The 20408-nt window shown below is 41.0% G+C and overlaps 1 protein-coding gene across 2 annotated transcripts; it reads right to left on the bottom strand.

Moving 5' to 3' along the window:
- Positions 1-7894: 7894 nt before the first annotated feature.
- On the bottom strand, positions 7895-9254 carry LOC104601348 (short chain aldehyde dehydrogenase 1-like). 2 transcript variants are annotated; one of them, XM_088897253.1, is made up of 4 exons: positions 9228-9246; positions 9058-9128; positions 8879-8922; positions 7895-8792 (listed from the first exon to the last, which is right to left on the bottom strand). In XM_088897253.1, the coding sequence occupies exons 3-4, from the start codon at positions 8914-8916 to the stop codon at positions 7997-7999; spliced, it is 834 nt and encodes a 277-aa protein (XP_088753379.1). In that variant the 5' UTR covers positions 8917-8922; positions 9058-9128; positions 9228-9246; the 3' UTR covers positions 7895-7996. The 2 variants fall into 2 exon arrangements, with proteins under 2 accessions (XP_088753379.1, XP_010262933.1); XM_010264631.2 differs by having other exon boundaries at positions 8879-8964; positions 9058-9254.
- Between the last annotated feature and the right edge of the window lie 11154 nt (positions 9255-20408).

Raw genomic sequence — 20408 nt, 5'->3', positions numbered from 1 at the left:
CAAGAATGAGAAAGACAGATTCTTATCACAACTCAAATATTACTTTTGGGAAGACCTTGAGCTATTCCATATTTGTTCGGATCAAGTAATCCAAAGATGCGTCCCCGAGTCTGAACACCAAAGTATCCTTAATTTTTGTCACACTCTTGCTTGTGGGGGGCACTTTTCAAAGAAGACAATGACGACCAAAGTACTACAAAGTGTCTTTTATTGGCCAAGTTTATTTAAGGATAACCATGCTTTTAGTCAAAATTGCCTAAGATGCCAAGTTGTCGGGAATGTCATGTAGAGACATGATGCCACTTTATCCCATTTTAAATGTAGAAACCTTTGATGTTTAGGGTATTGATTTCATGGGACTGTTTCCACCATCATTTGGTCACGAATACATCCTGGTGGCCATTGATTATGTGTCGAAATGGATTGAAGCGGTAGCAACTCAGACCAATGACCACAAAGTTGTAATGAAATTTGTTCAAAAGAACATTTTCACTAGGTTTGGGTGTCCGCGAGCAATCATTAGTGATGGGGGGTCACATTTTACTAATGCACAATTTCGTGCTTTGCTCTGCAAATATGGAATCACTCATAAGATAGCAACTCCTTACCGTCCCCAAACGAATGGTCAAGTGGAAGTTTCCAATCAGGAAATTAAGAATATTCTGCAAAAATCCATTAGGCCTGACCGAAAAGATTGGCTTAACAGATTGGATGATGCACTTTTGGCTTATCGGACGGCGTATAAAACTTCCATTGGAATGTCTCCTTATAAGCTAGTCTTCGGAAAAGCTTGTCATCTTCCTGTAGAATTAGAGCATCAGGCGTATTGGGACATCAAAAAGTTTAATTTCGATTTAACCCAAGCTGGATTCCACTGGACTCTGCAATTAAGTGAGCTGGAAGAACTTCACAATGAAGCTTATGAAAGCTCTCGCATTTATAAAGCCAAAATGAAAGTGTTTCATGATAAAAACATTTCAAGAAAAATATATGAACCTGGTAAAAAAGTTTGGCTCTTTAATTCTAGGCTGCGGTTGTTTCTGGGAAAATAAAGTCCAAATGGGATGGGTCATTTGTTGTTGATAAAGTGTACGAGCACGGTGTGGTTAGAATAGTTGATCCTAAGAATGGAACCATGTTCAAGGTCAATGGTCAAAGGCTTAAACCATATATAGAAGGAGTATCTGAGAGTAGAGGAGTTGAGACCTTTAGTCTGAGTGATCCAATTGCGTCTGGTTGAAGACATTAAACTTAGCACTGGTTGGAAGTCAACCCAAGTAGTTGTTTTTAGGAATTAGAGTTTTTGGTTACTTTTCTTGATTCGAGACCAGTTGGCAAACATTGAACCCCTTTTGGAAAAATCTTCTTGATTGTTCCCTTTGGCCCAAGTCCCTTTTGCATCAGTCTAGTTATGCCATTGGGGACAATGGCACTTAAGTTGGGGGGTAAGGAAAGAGAGAAAATTTAGAAAAAAAATTGAGAAGCTAAGCCTTTAAATATGAAGAATTAAAATTTCACTAAAAAATTAAAAAAAAATTCCATTAAAAGAGTTTCCTAAATAGAAAAAATTGAAGAAGCTGATAGAAGAATATTGAATTTTGTAAAAATTGGTAGCAAGTGATAGGAGTCAAAATTGGTCTTATTTGAATATTGTCAAAACCGATTAGAAATTAGAAAATACCCCCAAGTTTGCCCCTAGCAGGATAAGAAGAGAAAGATTGAGAAATTAGACAAAAATTATTCAAGTCATTAGAGACAATGGACTACCCCGAATAGTGTTGCATTTTACACACACAAAAAAAGAGAGAGAATAAAAGGTCAAGGACACCCTGGACTTAGTAACCGGGTCTCTTCAACTAAGTTAAGTGTCAAGATTCATGTCAAACGGGAAAGAGAATGCCAAAGACAATCACCTAACACTTAGTAACTAGGTCTCTTCACCTAAGGCAAGTGTCGAGATTCGCGTCAAACGATGGAAGGTAACAATAAAAATAAGTGTGTATATCAAGTTCAGGAGTAAAAATCCACTGTTTGAAATGATAAGAAGAATACCTGCTTGATTTTAAAAAGTAATCTCAGCTTATCGAGACAGTTTGCAAATTGAAGGGTATATAAGATTTTTAAAACAAGTTTTTGTAATGTTCAAAGCAAGATAGTTTTATCCCTTAAGCCCAATACCGATCTATACAAAGTTTGAGAATTTTGAAATCCGGATACTTGGCTAATTTTGTCAAGGATGATCTTTCAATGGAATGATCTCTTTACTTAGTGTAATTTTAAGGCTGCATTGCTAAGGCACTAGCAATGGTTAAGTTGGGGGTGTGATAACTCTGTAGTTTGATGCCTTAAGGGCATTATTTCAGGGGTATTTTAGGCCTTAGATTAGTCAAAATGTCCCCTTTTCCCAGTTAAATTCAATATTGTGACATCTGAGGATCTCTGTGCAAATCATGGGAAAAACTGGGAAAGTTTCAAGGCTGAAATGCAGTTTTTGGGAAGCTGGTGTGAATTCCAGCTGAGAGAGCGGGTGTTTTGGTAAAAAACTGAGCATAGGAGGATGCCTCTTGTCTGCTAAACCTAGAATGGCGCCCCTCCTACTGTATTAGCATACTCCCCTCTCCTTAGTAAACCCTAGGGCGCCTCTCCACTCATTCTTTTCATCTCTAACAAACCCTAGCTGCCCCTAATTGCTAAATCCTCACATTTCATCCCTTCCTAACATCTAATCTCCACCCTCCATTCTAGGGTGCCCTCTCTTTAGCATTCTAACCCTAGGGTCCCACCGAACTTCTAATCCCCACCATTCAGCCTTTAGCCACTAGATCTCGTCCTCTATTTCACTCTCTATCTCAGCCATTCACTCTAGGGCGCCACCCACTCCTTTTAATCTCCACTTTTCAGCCCTAGGTGCATAAATCTCCACCATCCAATCTTAGGAGCCTAAATCTTAGCCATAGGGCACCCATATTTTTGCAAAAACCAAACTGTCGTCCCCCTCTTTCTCTCTAATTCCAGTTTTATTTACCCTTCTCTATAAAAAGGACCCCAAGGGCCTTATAGAAGGGGTCGGTCAATTCACCCAGTTCACAAGGATAAGGTTTCTTGAGGAGTTCAAGGGTTGTAGAAGGAAAGGATGCCTAGCTCTTGTCAGGAGGGGTTCCTGCAAGCATTCCAGCCAATCTGTAGCTACCGCCACTGGATCTAATCAACCATCATCTTATTTTCTTTATTTTCTTTAATGCTATTTTTACTTCAGCAATATTTTAGACTTAATCTCTATTCGTTTGTGTGTTTTGCAAATCCAAATTCGTCCGGTTCAAGGCTAAGGTGTCTCGAGGGGTTTGAGGGCTGAAGAAGGGAAGGACGCCCTGATCTTGTCAGGAGGGGTTCCTACAAGCCGTCTAGCCAATCTACAACTACTACCACTGGATCCGAATTTTGGATCACTTTTATTTATTTCTTTTGTTGATTTCAGTGTTCTTTTAATTTTGAATTTTGATTATTGTCTTGTTTAATTCCGAACATTTTATTTCAGCATTAATAAATTTTATTTTCTTATTTTCTTCAATCCCCAGTTCCATTTTCTTTTTATTTGTCCAAAACGAGAAAATAATAATTTCCCTCGCTTCCATGTGGGTTCGACCCCTTCCTCACCATGTACTATGTTGTTTAAGGTTACGTGAGGATAGGAAAAATATATAAATCTCTAAATTGGTGTTCCAAAGTGGTTAACAACACGCTTCCGCCAACAACCATGGAGCACTGAAATGTTATAGAAGATTTGATCTCTCGTATCAAGGAGAGAACACTACGCATCTAGCAGACCCTACAGCCTTTCATAGCGGCATCTCACACAACAGCTCTACGTCTGGAATCGGATTTGATCCAATTTGGTATCCGAATAGTGGCGCCACTAATCACATGACACTAGATGGTGATAATCTACAAGTCCAGACTGAATAGCAAGGTTCTGATCAAGTTGAGATCGGTAATGAAATAGGTTTGACTATAAATAATACAGGGTCGACGTCTCTAGTTTGCAATCATAATCAATTTGCCTTGAAGAATATCTTTCATGTTCCTTCTCTTGCTAAAAATTTTCTATCTGTAGGTAGATTTACCAAGGATAATAATCTAATTTTTGAATTTCATCCGGATTTCTTTGCCTTGAAGGACCATACGGGGAGAGTTTTACTCCGAGGACCCAGTAGAGATGGACTCTATCAGTTTCTTGGAGTAGTTCAGCACAAGACAGAGAACTCAACAGCTTTTGTAGGCGAGAAAACTTCTATGGTAGAATGGCATCAATGACTTGATCATGCATCTCTCTGAGTTGCGAAAGATATTATTTCCAAATTTGGTTTACCTTATTCTGGATCTTTTAGTTGTCCTTTTGTGTGTGATGCTTGCCAAATGGGAAAAGCCCATCATTTTAAGTCTACCATCTTCAACTACCACTTTTTCTGCACATCTTGAATTAGTTTTTTCTGATGTATGGGGACATGCCCCAACTTTATCCAATGGGGGCTTCAAATACTATGTTCTATTTATGGATGCGTATTCTAGATTTTCATGGATTTTTCCTCTTGAAAGAAAGTCAGATGTGTTTAATGCTTTTATTAACTTTAAGAATCATGTGGAAAATCTTTTTTCTATGAAAATTAAGATGTTTTAGAGTGATTGGGGTGGTGAATTTTGTAATCTCTCTCATTATCTTGATAATGCTGGTATTCTTCACTGCCTTAGTTGTCCTAATACGCATGAGTAGAATGGTAGTGTTGAGCGAAAACATCGGCACGTTATTGAGTCTACATTGTCTCTACTGGCGTCCTCCTCTCTCCCCCAATCCTTTTAGGCATATGCTGCTAAAACTGCCATCTTCCTCATCAATCAACTACCACCTCTGGGCCTTGGTAATCTCTCTCCTTATGAGAAATTATTTGGAAAGCCTCCTAATTATTCTATGCTAAAGGTTTTTGGTTGTAAGTGTTACCCTCTTCTTCGGCCTTATGATGCGCACAAGATGGATTTTCACTCTATTCCCTGTATCTTTATTGGCTGCAGCAACAGTCACAAAGGGCACCGTTGTTACAATGCTGCTACTGGAAAGACATAATTGCGAGACATGTTGTCTTCGATGAGCACTCCTTTCCCAGATCAACATAGCCATTGCCGCCTTCTGTCCCTGTTACCCCTATTGGAGTTCTTCTTCCTTCTTTGGGCACCAATAGTGGTGACATGTGTCCAGCTCCTACAGCTCCTAAGGTATCTTCTTTTCCCCTGCCATCTATATCTGCTACTAATGAGGCATTCGCTACTTCCTCCTCTAAGCCAGAACAAGAAGTTTCTCTCAGTGCTGATTCCCTGCCAGTTCTACGCACCCGCCCTATTTAGGAACTGTTGGACACAACTCCTATTGTAGACCCTCCAATGTGCACTCATACAATGATGACAAGGTCTATGACGTCTAGGTCGGCTCAGGAATTAACTGCCACTTACCATCATTTCCTAGTTGCTTTACTGCATGATGTTCATACTCATGAGGAGGAACCCTCCTCCTACGGACATGCCTCCAAGTCTCCTCACTGTCGGGCTGCCATGGCTGCTGAATTTCATGCCTTACTTTAGAATGGTACTTGGGAACTGATTCCCTATGATGCTTCTATGAATGTGGTTGGCTCCAAGTGGGTTTTTAAAATCAAACGGCACCCTGACAGTTCCATTGATCGCTATAAAGTTCGTCTTGTTGCACAAGGCTTCACTCAAATTTCGGGCGTCGACTTCACAGAGATTTTCAGTCCTGTAGTCAAACATGCTACTATGCGCACTGTTCTTGCTCTTGCAGTTTCCCGTGGTTGGGACATTCGGCAGTTGGATGTTCATAATGCTTTTCTTAATGGCTTCATTACCGAGACTATTTTTATGCATCAACCGAAAGGCTTTGAGGACAGTAATTATCTCCATTATGTCTGCAAACTTCATAAAGCCCTCTATGGGCTCAAACAGGCTCCCAAGCTTGGTTTTCCTAGTTGAGTAATTGTCTATATGATCTTGGTTTTCAGGGTTCCCAATGTGACCCCTCTCTGTTCATTTACAGCCGAGAACAAATTACCATTTACATTCTTGTTTATGTTGATGATATTCTTATTACTGGATCCTCCTCTACTCATGTCGCTCAGCTTATCAGTAATTTATCTCAGACCTTTGCTCTAAAAGACTTGGGGTCGTTGCACTACTTCCTTGGTATTGAATCTCATCGTGATGCAACCAGATTGTTTCTTTCTCAACATAAGTTTAATGGTGAACCGCTCCTTGATCCCACTCAGTACTGAAGCATTATAAGTGCTCTTCAGTATGTCACTCTAACAAGACCTGATGTCACCTTTGCAGTGAATAAAGTTTGTCAGTTTTTACAAGCTCCTACTAAAGAACACTAAGGCGTAGTAAAGAGGATTCTGAGGTATCTCAAAGGAACCATTGACTTCGGTTTGTTTTTCTCAGCACACTCATCAGACACGTTGACAGCATACTCCGATGCTGATTGAACTAGTTGCCTTGAAGACAGACGTTCTACTGGCAGATATAGTTTTTTTCTTGGTTCTCATTTGATTTTGTGGAGCGCTAAGAAGCAACCTACAATAGCTTGGTTTAGCACAAAGGCTAAATTCTCTTCTCTCCGATTTGGGGGTCAAACTTAAGTCTCCACCGGTTCTCTACTATGATAATATTGGGGCCACATATCTTACAGCTCATCCCATTTTTCGGGCCCATACTAAACATATCGAGGTTGACTTTCACTTCCTTCGGGATCTCATTGTTAAGAAGTGTCTGATCTTGCGGTTCCTTCACAGAATAAGGTAAACCAAATTTGGAAATAAACCACTTGCTGATATTTTCACTAAACCACTTTCGTCTTCTCAGTTTGAATGGCTTCGATCCAAGCTTCAAGTGCTTCTAGCCCACTTTCTATTGAGGGGGCGTATTGAGGAGCTAGCCAACCCTAGGTCGGCCAGTCCTAGCTCTTCTCCTCTTACCAAAGAGAGCTCTAGTCTTCCTGCTAAAGAGAGCTCTAGCACTCCTACCAAAGAGAGCCCTAGATTTCCTACCAAAGAAGACTCTAGTCTTCCTGCCAAAGAATGACCAACTACTATACAGAGGACTCTTACCAAAGAGAGATCAATCAGAGCAAAAAGGAAACTCTCTTCTTACCAAGTTTCATACCGAAGAAGGACCTTTCCTTATTTCTTTGTTTTTACTCTTGTAATTGTTTCTAATTTATTCTTTATTATTGGTATATAAATATTCAGCCATGTACAGTTATTCAATATGGTGAAATTCGACCCATTCTTTTAATCTATCTTTCTAGCTTTAATTGATGTATATTTTGTCTTAAGCATTTCCTTCTAGATCAATGGTATGCAATGTTCAGGCATGTGGTTTTCTATTGGTTTGTCGCATGCCCATTAGTTGAAAAAAGCTTTCAGCAAAAGAGGAAGACAAAATTTTAATAGGAAAAAAAATAGAATGGGAGGACGTATGGATGAATGTGCAGGAGATCCGGGGGACCGCAGGGCTCACCCAAGGAGAGAAGACTGTTAACAGCTCGATCGAGCAAAGGCCCACAAAATTGTTGAGCAATAGCAATAAATAATTAAGCATATTAAATAAGGTAGGTATTGGATAAGGCCGTCGGTGATGACCTTCCTCGCAGACATACAGTAAGCGTAAGTTATGGGCAGAGTTGGTTGGTTGGATCAAATAACTATCTTCTCTGATCTCTGTCACGAGGTGAGAGAGAGAGAGAGAGAGGAGGGGAGAGAGAGAGATCTAGAGAGAGAGGGGAGGGGAGAGAGAGATCTAGAGAGAGAGGGGAGGGGAGAGAGATCTAGAGATCTAGAGAACTTCGCAAATTAATCAAGTTACAATGGTCTCCAACATGAAAACATGATCTGATGGAATTATACACTGACAAAGCATTTCATGGCTTCATGTGACATCACCGAAGTAGTCCTGCGGCAGCCATTTGGCAAGATGGGTTGGTGATACTGAAACCCCCATCCACGACAAGGTTGAGGCCGCTCACGTACCTAGATTCATCGCTAGCTAAATACAGAGCAGCCTCCGCCACATCCTCCGCCTTCAGCACCACCCCTTTCAGGTTTGCTCCACCCGACAAGTAAGCCTCTATTTTTTCCTCTTCAAGCCCCGTCGCTGTCCTCAACATTGGTGTGGCAAGTCCATAGGGAGAGATGCAGTTAACTCTAATCCCATACTGACCAAGCTCCACGCTCAAGTTCTTTGTCAACCCTACCACTGCATGCTTTGACGCTGCATAAGCATATGGCGTGTCGCCTGCAATGACTGATGCAACACTTGAAGTGAAGATTATGGTTCCCTTCTTCAATGGGATCATCACTCTAGTTGCGTGCTTAGCACCCAAGAAGGCACCGAAGGTGTTTACTTCCAAGACTTTTCTGAAGTTTTCATTGTCGGAATCTAAGATTTTTTTAGTGGGGCTGCCGGTGATGCCCGCATTGCTGAACATGATATCGAGCTTTCCATGCTTGTCCACCGTGCTGTCTACTGCGTTTCTAACATCTGCATCTTTTGTGACGTCACAATGGATGAAGCAGATTGTCCCTTCTGAGCCAACTTCTTCACAGATAGAGTGGCCTAATTCATCTTCAACGTCGGCGATTACGACCTTGGCGCCATGATTAGCAAACAACCTTGCCGTGGACCGGCCGATCCCGCTCGCACCGCCAGTTATCAACGCCACTTTGCCTTCTAACCTGCTAGAACAAATGGGTATATATGGTTAATTTATGAGGATCTCCATCAGGCATCAAGTCTGAGAAATGTTCTCTCAAGGTTTTACCTTCTTGTTATGTTAGATAGCAATGGGCCACCTTCCATTTTTGCCTGAATGTTGTGCCAAGCAAATAAAGAATAAGAGGCAAAGACCTATATATTCTTAACAACCTCAGAAGTCAGAACCCACTTCAATCTACTTCATAGCAACACATAACATAAAAATCAAACTAAAATAGAGAGCACCTGAATTCTCTCCAAGAACCGAAGAACCGAGTAATGCAGAGGTGGACGGCTGATATCTTGGCGTACCAAACCTGCATACAAAGAGAAATAGAGCAGCTGCACAATATAAGATCCGAGACACCTATCTACTATCAAATCAGGATAGGGCCGAAATTTGGAGGTTGTTTCACCTTACAAGTTATCTTGATTTATACACTTTTCTATCTTTGTGATAGCCATATATATAGGTCTTTGCCCATTTCTTGTTTTGAAGAGAAAACTTAACCAACATGAACGTTTGGGGGGAAGACCAAGTTAAGGCTTCTCTAGATTGAGACAAATGTCTTGGCCAAGGATCTAACCACTTGGTTATCCATTGACCTAATAAAAACTAGAACTTGAATCCAAAATAATCCAATAATATTAATATCTTCATGCATAAAAACATTTTCAAATAAACAATCAAATAAATTTATTTTTATAGAAAATAAATAAATATATAATAATTTAAAATAAATAATTATGTGTAAAAGTATTAGATAGAAATAACCATAAAACAATCATCTTCCATCAATATGTGACTTATCACATGGCCATTGGATATTTTAACATGTTAAGGATCAAATGAGAAACTATGTCCATTCTACCATCAAGAACACTCTTAAGATCATCAACATATGAGTTGGGAGCTGTCAACCGCACGTATTACCGTTGCCAACAAACTCAGAAGAACTCGCATATGACCTTCAACATTTTCTACACACTTTCTAATTTGATAGGCAACTTGACCTAGGAGCCATACTTATGAGAGAGCCACTTAAGCTAAACTAGAAGATCATTTTGGAGCAGCTCCAGCCATGCTGGGTGGGTGCCTTCACAATGACATCTTGTCTGATGTGCCTGGTTAGAAGGTAGCATGTATTCATGGGAATGCAGCCCTTATAGAAAACAGATTGTTGTAGCCCGTGATCAGGTCACAGCACTTCAATTCTTTCTCACCACCCCTCCTGTTCTAATTAAGCATCTTCATATAAATTAAAAATTGAATAAATTTTGGGTGAATTGCATGATTGGTAGATAGGGCCCACGAGATGGGATCAGCTAAACGCTATGATTGTATAATTGGCTGTCAAACCAATGATAACGTCCCACGTCAGTCATTAAAAGCACATGACTCACATCTACTTGCTTGCTGGCTGAGCATTTATGTCTCGCGTGGGGCGTTCTCATTGGTACCAGATAGCTAGAATTAGAGTCCCGCCTTTGCCTTTAATTTTTTAAAAACAAGCTCCTTAGAAGGTAATACTGGATAAGCTCTTAAATGCGGGAAAGTTAGAGTTGGGGAGGGTTTTGCATTTTCATGCATAAGGAGGATTTGGATTCTCAAAATCCAGCTCACTATGGATTTTGGGATGGGTACAGATTGGGAGATTTAGGGAGGCAGGTAGGGTGTGGAATTTATGAAACACTCCCGGAACCTGTTCCATTGCCATCCCTAGGAGTAAACCACCAAATTTGAGGACCATTCATATACAGCTAGATATCCACAAGACTTTTACGGTATAAAAAAAAAACAATGAAAAGAGTTAATTTTGTCCATTCATTCAATACAGTATTTGAGAAGAAAATTTTTAGAAATGTTTTTAACAACCATCAAAGAGTTAGGGGACCTAATACTATGCCCTTTTGACAAATAGAAATAGTGAACATAGTTGTTCACTCTTTAGGTTTGCCTAAACATGGTGTTTGGGGAAATAAGGGAGGTTTAGGTTCTGTTTGGGAAGAATGCAAATGTTGGTTCAATGTAACATATATACACTCTGGTTCAATATTGCTAGTGTTTGATAAGAATGCATTTATGTCTTGAAAATGACAACAAATACAGATTTCAAGACATGTTTCCATTTAAAATGAGAGCAATTTTGCATACAAAAAATGGATGTAAACTTTGCACTCAAAGTTGATCATTGTTAAAATCGTATATTTCAATCTCATTATTTGTGTTTGTACCTATTACGATGAAATATCATTTGGCAAAAGTCTACAGTTATCATTACAAAAATAAACCAACTTTGCATTTTGATAAACCAGACATATTTGCATTTGTACTGATCATTTTTGTATTTGCACTCTTCCCAAACAGTAACCCTAAGTTCAATCACAACTTGGCCTTTTTGGTGTTCATTTGATGAAGTGAAAATTAAACCCACTTAAATAAAGTGTACCACCTTTTGGGGGGTAATTTGGTAAATCTTCATTCCATTAAAAATTTTCGTGGGAAAAAGTAGGATTTTAAAAGATTTTGAAGCATTACATTGGTGTTTTCTATTAAAACAATTACTAAAAGAGGTGTGCATGCAAATTTATTTGAAACATGAAGGGAGGATTTTGCGAACTTAGGTGGGCCCAACCTAAGGCTGACTTGACCCAACCTGGGTATTGGGTTTGAACTTTTGGGTTATGGGTAGGGCTTGGGCTAGAAAACTCGAAATTGTTGTATATAAATTAGGTTTGGGATTGAGTTGAGGCCTCGGGTAGTACAAACTCAACATGAGCCCACTCAAAGAAATATATACACAGATGCATTTTATTTATAAAAATGACTTTTGGCTCTAACAACTCTGAAACTTTACCAAAAACTCATTTTAGACCCTAAAGAATTAAAAAGGTCATTTTTGCTTTCAAACTATGATGGAAATGTTGGGACGGATGGCCTTACCCAGGGTAGCGAATTGGGTAAACCTTTAAAATTTGAATTCAAATATGAATTCTTTGACCCTTGATAAGTTAAGCTCAAAATCCTTCTCTAAAACTAAAGTTAAGCCTTCTTGATAATGAGAATCAAGATATAGCAGAATATTAGGTCTAGTCAATTAAATTCAGTAGTTAATCAAGATGTCACTCTCTGATTAACACAACTACCAAACAAAAAATTTGCAAATACAAAAACAAGTATGCAATATAGTAGGAGCTATAAAAATTAATAGTCAACAACTATAAAGAATAATAGCAGCTGATTATTTAATAAAAAAGTCAGAATACATCAATGCCATTTTCTGTGTAACAGAACCAATGCCATTTTCTGTCAAATTGATGAACCAAGAATAAATTGGACTGGTTAGTGACTTTTCTTAGTGTACCTTAAGGTCCCATCCAATGCAAAAGGGCCTAGAGAATCTTCAAATTTGCTGAGATGTTCTTGTAGGCTGTTGTGTACTTGTTATATAGGTACCGTTGCTAGTTGGGAACGATTTATGGATCTAATTGGAGTAGGGTTTCTAGAGAGTGGCAGTAGTACGTGCCTTGTTCTAACTACGTTTGATCAAATTTTGCACATACTTGTGCAATTCTGCTTGGTTGACAAGTGTCTCTGAAGAGCCATTGGCCTTCTCTGTTTTTGATGGTGCAAATTGAAGGGCCAATGCATATTTATTCTAGTGTAGCGTCGGGCGCATGAGTTGAATCTGCTGGTAGACATCCATCGAGAGCTGAGCTCGAGGTGGAGGTTGAACTGCTGGTTGGTTCTAAAGCTGAGACTATGCCCGAGGATGCTGAAACAACTGTAGAAGCATCTCTTTGACCTCCGCCTACTGTTTCTTCTAGAGCCCGATGACGATGTTGTCAAAGTAACTCTCAACTTCAATGATCTTATCTATGATGTTGTAGACTTTGTCGGAAAAAATCTCCAACTCACTGTCATCATCAAACTTGAACTGGGATTCGGTAATTGGTTGCTGCATTTCCTTAACCAGCTCTTCGGGGTTGGGAGTTAGATTCACTTCAGTAGTAGTCTTCATCTTTTGTGATGCCATTTTTGTGATCAGAAGCACAACTAGAGATTCTTAATGTAGGTATAGGATGGGGGCACTAAGATAGTCTATTTGAAAGACGATTGATGGTAGTGAAGAGAGGTTTCTGGGAGGGTGAGAGCAAAGAAGGAAGGCTAGAGTTTGAGTCCAGCAAGGCTTATGCAAAGCTTATCAAAGAACTTGTGAGGGGATTTCAAAGATCCCTTATTTACAAGAAATCTCCATGGGAAAAAGGAGAGAAATTTTCTTGCTTAGGGAAATGTTAGAAGTTTGTTGGATTTAGGGTACAAGTGCTAGTTAGTGTTTCGCCACATCCATGCAGTTACACCAATACTGAAGTTCCTGCCTTTTCTCGGAGTTTTCATGTCAGCACGAGTATAATTACATCCTCTTCTAGAAGCTTGACTATATGTATTATAAGAGAAGTTATCTTGAAAATGTCTAAGTGGTAGTTAAAGTTATGTTATGTGGGAGGTGGTCCAATCAAGGTTCAAAGTATCGTATCTGTACATAGAAATGGCCAATTTTTTTTTTTTTAATTTTGGTTTTTTGAAAAGCTTTTAACATGCTTTTTATTATTAAAAAAATTGGGGGTCCGAAACACCTGGAAACAGGCTTTTCAGACTGTATCTTTTTCAAAAGATAAAATATAATATACCCCGTATCGGGCATATCGTATCGATACTTTGAACCACGAGTTCAATGCAGAATGAGGCCGCAAAGCGAGATCATACATTGAAATCAGCAACGCATGTTTGTGAGTCAAGGCTAGGGCACTAGGTTTTGTGAGGTTCGCTCATGAAGTGAGGTTGAAGGATGAGATTGCGAAGCATGCGAGATCGTTGTATTGCAACAGGGAGAAACCAAAACCCAACACAATGTTGCAACAATTTTGTGATGTGGGACGTGTCAAGGGGTTCCAATTGGAGGTCATAACATAGTGCACTATCACAGTCCTGTGATGAGAGACCCATGAGGACAGCAAGCATATTTATGGGGAAACCTAATGTGCCTCACGGTTGGTCTTTCATCATAGTGATGCATAAGGCTACAACTTGGGCTGGGTTGGCCCGAATCCAACCCAAAAAGGTTGGGTTGCATTGAGCCGGGTTGATGCTCGGGTTAGGGTTAGAGTTAAAATTTATGAATCCAACTTTACTTCGGGTTGGGTTAGGGTTGACCCCTTAGGCAACCCAAAACCGATTTTATAGTACGTGTCATATATAAATATATGTTATATGTAATATATAACATACATTGATTTATTTAGATGCATGATATTTGTATACCCCTACCACATAGTATCATGTATTTCTTTTAAGACAATCACTTCACTTAATCCTAATAAGAAAGACTAAAACTTTAATAACATTATTTATATTTTCTGAAAATTTTATTCATCTCCTCTTTGTTGTTTTTTGCCCATAAAAGATCTATCATAACTCATAACTCATAATAAACTATAGTCATTTCTATCACTTGTTTTTCTGAATTTTGTACCAAAAGAACAAAAAAAAAAAAAAAAAAAACGTCAACAAACAAATACTAATGAAACATAGGATTAATATATGTAGTGAAAGTTGAGTTAAGATCTAAAATCGAGAAATTCTATAAAGTTTTAAGGGATGGGAAGAAAGTTGGGTTGGGCCCAACCCAAGCCCAACCCAACACAAAATTGACTTCGGGTTGGGGGTTAGAACTTAGGGTTGGGCTAGGATTGGCCTTAACATGACCGAACCCGGCCCGACTTGCAGCCCTAGTGATGTAACGTCTAATTCCACATATATACTTATACTAGGCGTTCTCTCCTAATTGGTAGGAAAGCTAATGTGCACACCTTTGTTTGTGTTAATAATTGGGAAATAAGATAGAAGACTTTGAACAGATTTAAGGGCCGATCTTGTAGGGTTGTCATGAAAAAAAAATAGAACTAAAACCAATAATTTTTGGATTTCTAGATTTTTTCACAAAACATTGCTTATATAGGTTCTTTGGGTTGGGCCCACCTTGCAAAGCCAAAAGTAATTGTCCCAAAAACCCTCCCATATGGGCAGGTGTATGAAACACATACATGTTCATTCTTGATTGGTTCCATAGCCCGTTGTACAGAGGTTTTTGTTTAGGGATAAGTGGACTGCAATCCACCTCAGAAATCTAAAATTACAGCCTCCTCCTAGTCTACTAGTAGCCCCCCTATAAACCGCATTCTGCCCGTGAATTTGGCATCAATCCACGGGCAAGATTCATCTGACCTATACGGTGGGGGTCAGATTTCTGAGGTGGACTGAACTGTAAAAACCTCTTTTGTTTATTGTACCGGGTGGATATTGATTGTGCGCGATCTAGAGGCTCTTACTTGGCAGATGACTTAGACATTGAGCTGGAGGTTTTCTTTGTCAGAGGTAGACCTAGGCTGGGCCGAGCTGAATTGTTCTACAAAAGAGAGAGTTAGAGTGCTCAGGTTGCTTTTACTCGGGGAGGGCACTCCGATGCTTAAGTCAGCAAAGATTTCTTTAGAAAGTTAAGGAGTTTAAAGAATGTAAGAACTTAATCATGCGCACCTTCTCAAAGGAGAATGGCACCTTATATAGGTGTGAGGAATTAGAGATCTTTTGTAACAGGTCCTAGATTCTTGAAGAGCTTGCATTAAGTTGGGAGATAGTATTTACATCGGTTACAAGATCTGCATAGAGGGTTGAGGTCCATCAGATCGATCCTAATGCGGGTGATACAGGTAGGTTGGCCTAACGGCCAAATTAATAATCTAGAGAACTCAGTCTAGTAACGGATCAACGTAATAGGTCCGTGAGCACACCTTATAGGTCGCCGACCATACTCTTCTTAGCTCAGCTAATCCTTAAAGGAGGTCGCTCTCTGTTCGGAGGTCCTTTAGGTCAGCCAAGCCGAGGTACATCAGGTCGGCCCTAGGCGAGGTGCTACTAGCCAACCTGACGAGGTGATCTGCTTACTCATTGACGAGGTGTCACTTGGACGCTACATGTCGTGATGTTATTCGAAGGACTAAATTACCCCTCATCAATTGCCCCCCACTCCCGAGTTGGTGTTAGCTCAGCAAAGGGAGTAGCTCTCACTTTGGTAATTTGTCTGGATGGCTCGTGAGTCATTCGGCTCACCCACTTGACCCAGCTCGAGGATAGGCAGGTCTGCGGAAGAGTTCAAATTTCAAAATTAAAAGGGAGGCACGCAAGTTAGGCACGCAAAATTCAAATTTCAAAATAGCTTGCGCGTGGTGCTGCCTTCTCAGTTGTCGATTCGCGAGTAACACACCTTAGCCGTCGATCTTTTTACGTAGCAGACTATAAATAGGGGTCCCCATCAGGGTCCCACTTGCATTGTTCTGAAGTTGTCGCTGAGGGAGAGGGTGACCGGTTGGAGGAGAGATTTGCTAGAGTACTGTCATTTGGTCGCCGGTCGAAGTTATTTGCCGTCGGTGCCAGTTTTCTGTCCTCCATAACTGGTGAGTCCATTTCCCTTGTAGCAATGTCTTCGGGTTTCTCAAAAGGTAGGTCATTAAATTTTCATTGGGTAGAAGGGGGAGCCTCATCGCGAGACCAGGAAGGTTCTTAGGCCGAGACCTTGACGTCTCAGCAAGAGGCGGAGGTGGAAACCCCATTCGGTCAAACAAGCTGAGTGGAGAGCGAATAAAAGAGTTTTATACGGTATATCAAAATCCCAATGAATTTGACTATATTCTGCTCGACCCAGATCACTATCCATGGAGTCATGGCTGAGATGCAGCTTGTGTTTTTGAGGAGGCGTTGGTCGCCGGTCTCCATTTTCCCTTGCACCTTTTTATCCATAAGGTGCTTCCATTCTTTGGCATCTCTTTAGGTCAGCTCCATCCCAATGCAGTTCGGATGCTTGTAGGATTGATCTCTCTGTGTCATCACTTAAAGTTTCCCTTAGATATAGATATTTTCACAGTTATAAGTTACTAGACGGCTTTCCCTCTATGGTCAAAGATTGGAAGAACATATACTTCTTCTTTTCCCATAGAGCCATCTAGAGCATGGATATCGTATGGCAGAAGGATTCGAGAAAAGTCAATATAGAGTTCAATGACGATTTGCACCTTGAAGTTCAACGCCTTGTGCGTCAGTGATTTCAAGTAGGAAACTTCTTAGTCGAGTATATGCTTATTAGGGTCGTCTTGAGCCACGTAGGTAGGTCAGTCAACACGTCCTTTGTATTTGCTTTAGAAGTTAATTTTAGCTCGGCTAATATTTTTTTTGTCTTGTTCAGATATGGTGAGCATGGAGTTTCTTTTGGCGGCGACAAAGAAGAAAACTTCAAGGAAGAAGAGAAGGGTTGTCGATCGTGCATCGATGGAGGGCACCTCAGCCAATGCCAAGGTATGGTCTTCGGCTTATGCCCCTGAAGTCATTGACCTCGAGAGGGGTGGTGATCCGTTGTCCATTGAGCCCGAACAAGTCCCCATGGACCCTACCACCTCATCATTCCAAGTTGGCCAAGAGGATCATCCTGTCGGCCCCTATACTCGGGCATACCATGTTTTATCCCCAACATTGATGTCTTTGTAATCAACGGCCTTATCGATCCCGTAATAGCTCTTCACATGGGAAGAGGTATGCTCCCTCCAGAAGACGTGCAGTACTATAGCAGTATGGACCCTTCCAAGGTCAGTGCTAGGATGACTCGTTGCATCCTTTAGGTTTGTCCCTTTACTATTTGATGTTTTTGTTCTCTTGTCTTACTGCCTTTGTTTTGACCGTCCTTTTCTTCCTTGGAAGGCGAACACAATGGGCTAGGTGTTGTTGAACCATGTTAGCTTGTCTCGGAGAGAGAAGCGTGAGATGCAGGTGAGTGTGGATGTTCTGTAGGCCCAATTGTAGGGAGTTCAGCTTAGCACCGAAGAGGATCTCTATCACTTTATCCGGCTCAGTACCGACATGCAACGTGAACTGGAGGAGGCAAAGGGGACGATAGCCACTTTGAATGATGAAATACAAACTAGAGATCGCCAATTGGAGGAGCGACAGACTAAGTACATCAAAGATATCCATCGAGCTGGGGTTACAGCCATTGAACATGTCCATCTGTCCCTCGAGTATGCCCTAGAGCAGGTTGTTAATGTTGTCATTGCAATGAAGAGGGGATTTAAGCTTTGTCGATGTTATTAGAAGACCCTACACCCTGACTTTGACTTTGGCAATCTATCCATTAAGGATGTGTCAGATGAGCTGACGGTGCAAGTTGACAGGGAACCTTTGACTCCGGATGAAGAAAAAGAAGAGGAGGTCAGCGACGAAGAGGGCGAAGGGGCAGAAGATGTTGGTGATGAGCTGTAGGGTGGCAATGCTGAATAGTGGCTGAGGTGACCTGAGTTCTTCTTTGCAGTTGTTGTTTCCTAGAGCCTGCGTGCTCCTATTAGACTTTACAAACTTGTTCCTTGGGGCCTGCACGCTCCTATTTCATAGACTTGTTTCCTGGAGTTTTTTTTTTTCTTTTGTGTACTCATTCCATAATCTTGATGAAGTTTATTCTAGTATATGTTGTGTCTCTTCTCTCAATTTGGCCGAGATAATGTGTTGTATGAACTGTCTTTGGCTGACGTGCCTATAGGTTGGTGTTCTGCTTGTGAACTTGGCTTCTGAGTTGCTATGAGGTCGGTCTGGGTGCCTTAGTGCTGAAAACGATTTGACATCCCTTAAGTTCATCTTGGCCGAGCTGCTGGAGGTCGGCTTGGGTGCCTTAGTGTTGAAAGTGATTTGGCATCCCTTAAGTTTGTCTTGGTCGAGCTTCTAGGAGGCTGACATTTCTTTCATTCTTAGCAGAATTTTTGAACTTTGTGGACGAGGCTCGGAACTTCTGAACTTTTTCACAAATAATACCTTCTTAAGTTGTCCACGTTCCATGCACGGTGTACCAGCTTCCCCTCCAATGTTTCGAGCTCGTACACATTTTTGTCAATCACTCTAAAGACCCTATAGGGGCATTTCCAATTCAGACCTAGCTTTCCCACACCGGACTCAGGCACCATAACCTTCTTGAGTACTAAGTCGCCAACTCTGAATTGGTGTCTCTTAACTCGGGTGTTATAGTATCGAGTTACTCATTGTTGGTATGTTGTAGTCCAAATGTAGGCCAAATTACAAACCTCTTCTACCATGTCTAGATTTTCCCATAGGTCGTCCTTGTTGGTCTCTTCGTCATATGTCTCGGAACGTAAGGTCGGCACTTCAATTTCGGTTGGGATTACAGCTTCAGTTCTATATGTTCAGTTGAAAGGTGTTTCACCGGTCGCCGTCTTAATAGTGGTTTGGTAGGTCCCCAGGACACTGGGCAGCTCACTCACCCACAAAACTTTAACTCAGGAGAGCCAAGCTTTAAGGTCGCGGAGTATCACCTAGTTTGTCACTTCGGCCTGACCGTTTGCTTGGAGATGAGCGACTGAGGTTAAATTCTGTTGTATGCACATCGGTTTTGGAACTTGATATCTTCAAATTGCTTACCATTGTCTGAGATTAGCACCTTAGGTAGCCCAAATTTATAGACGATGCTTCTCCAGAAAAAAAAATCTGTACGTTCCGAGATATGATAGATACTAGCGGGTCAGCCTCCACCCATTTTATGGAATAATCAACTGCTATGACTAAGAACTTCCTTTGCCGAGTCATGGCTGGAAAGGGACCAAGTATGTCCCCCCATTGCGCGAAAGGCCATGGGATGGTAAGATATTTTAGGTCGGCTATGGGTTGATGTAGTATGTTAGCATGCCGCTGACACTTGCTGCACTTCTATACTAGTTCAATTGCATCTGCTTTCATTGTAGGCCAATAGTACGTAGCTTTGTCGTAGCGCCTTTTGGACAAGTGCCCTACCCCCCAAGTGTCCTCTGCAGAGACCTTCATGGGACTCCCACAGCACTTGGTCCACTTCAGCTCGACGTAAGCAGCGTAGGTAGGGGAGCGTGAATAATCTTTTGTATAGTTGTTCGCTTATGATCACGTAGCGAGCTGCCTGCAGCTCTACCCTCCAGGCTACATTATGCTCTTTCGGTAAGGTTCCATGGTGAATATAGTCAATGAGTGGATCTATCCATCTCAGCTCTACCACCAGAATAGGGGCGATCTCTTCTGCCACCCTTTTTATGATTGGGCGTGGTAGGTCTTCTATGTAAGCCGTCCTTTTCGTAAAGTCAATCTCACTAGCCATCTTTAAGAGCGCTTCAGCTTCAGTGTTTTGTGACCTTGATATTTTTTAGATGCACCAAGAGTGGAAGTTGGGCAGGAGCTCCCTAACCTTGGTCAAATAGGCCGACATGGTGGGTTCTTGGGCCTCATATTGTCCATTCACTTGGTTAACAACCAGCTGTGAGTCACTACACACTACAAGATGTTTTGTCCCGGCCTCCTTCGCTAGTAACAACCTAGCTATAAATGCCTCGTATTCAGTTGCATTATTCAAAGCTCGGAATGTGAACTGGAGGGCATATTCTAGCTTTACTTCACTCAGCCTGTAAAGGATCAGTCTAGCTCCGCTTCCACACTAGTTGGACGAGCCGTCCACATGGAGGATCCA

Source organism: Nelumbo nucifera, chromosome 2 (assembly GCF_055504915.1).
Source record: "Nelumbo nucifera cultivar China Antique chromosome 2, China Antique-T2T, whole genome shotgun sequence".
Classification (NCBI taxonomy): Eukaryota; Viridiplantae; Streptophyta; class Magnoliopsida; order Proteales; family Nelumbonaceae; genus Nelumbo; species Nelumbo nucifera.
The sequence above is the reverse complement of the archived record's forward strand: the minus strand, read 5'-3'. Positions and strand labels throughout refer to the sequence as shown.

Bases quoted from the DNA above. Each gene is read 5' to 3' on its own strand.
- LOC104601348 (XM_010264631.2), bottom strand. From the start codon at position 8,916: ATGGAAGGTGGCCCATTGCTATCTAACATAACAAGAAG. The intron at 8,793-8,878 runs GTAAAACCTTGA...TTGTTCTAGCAG, and splicing joins CTATCTAACATAACAAGAAG to GTTAGAAGGCAAAGTGGCGT.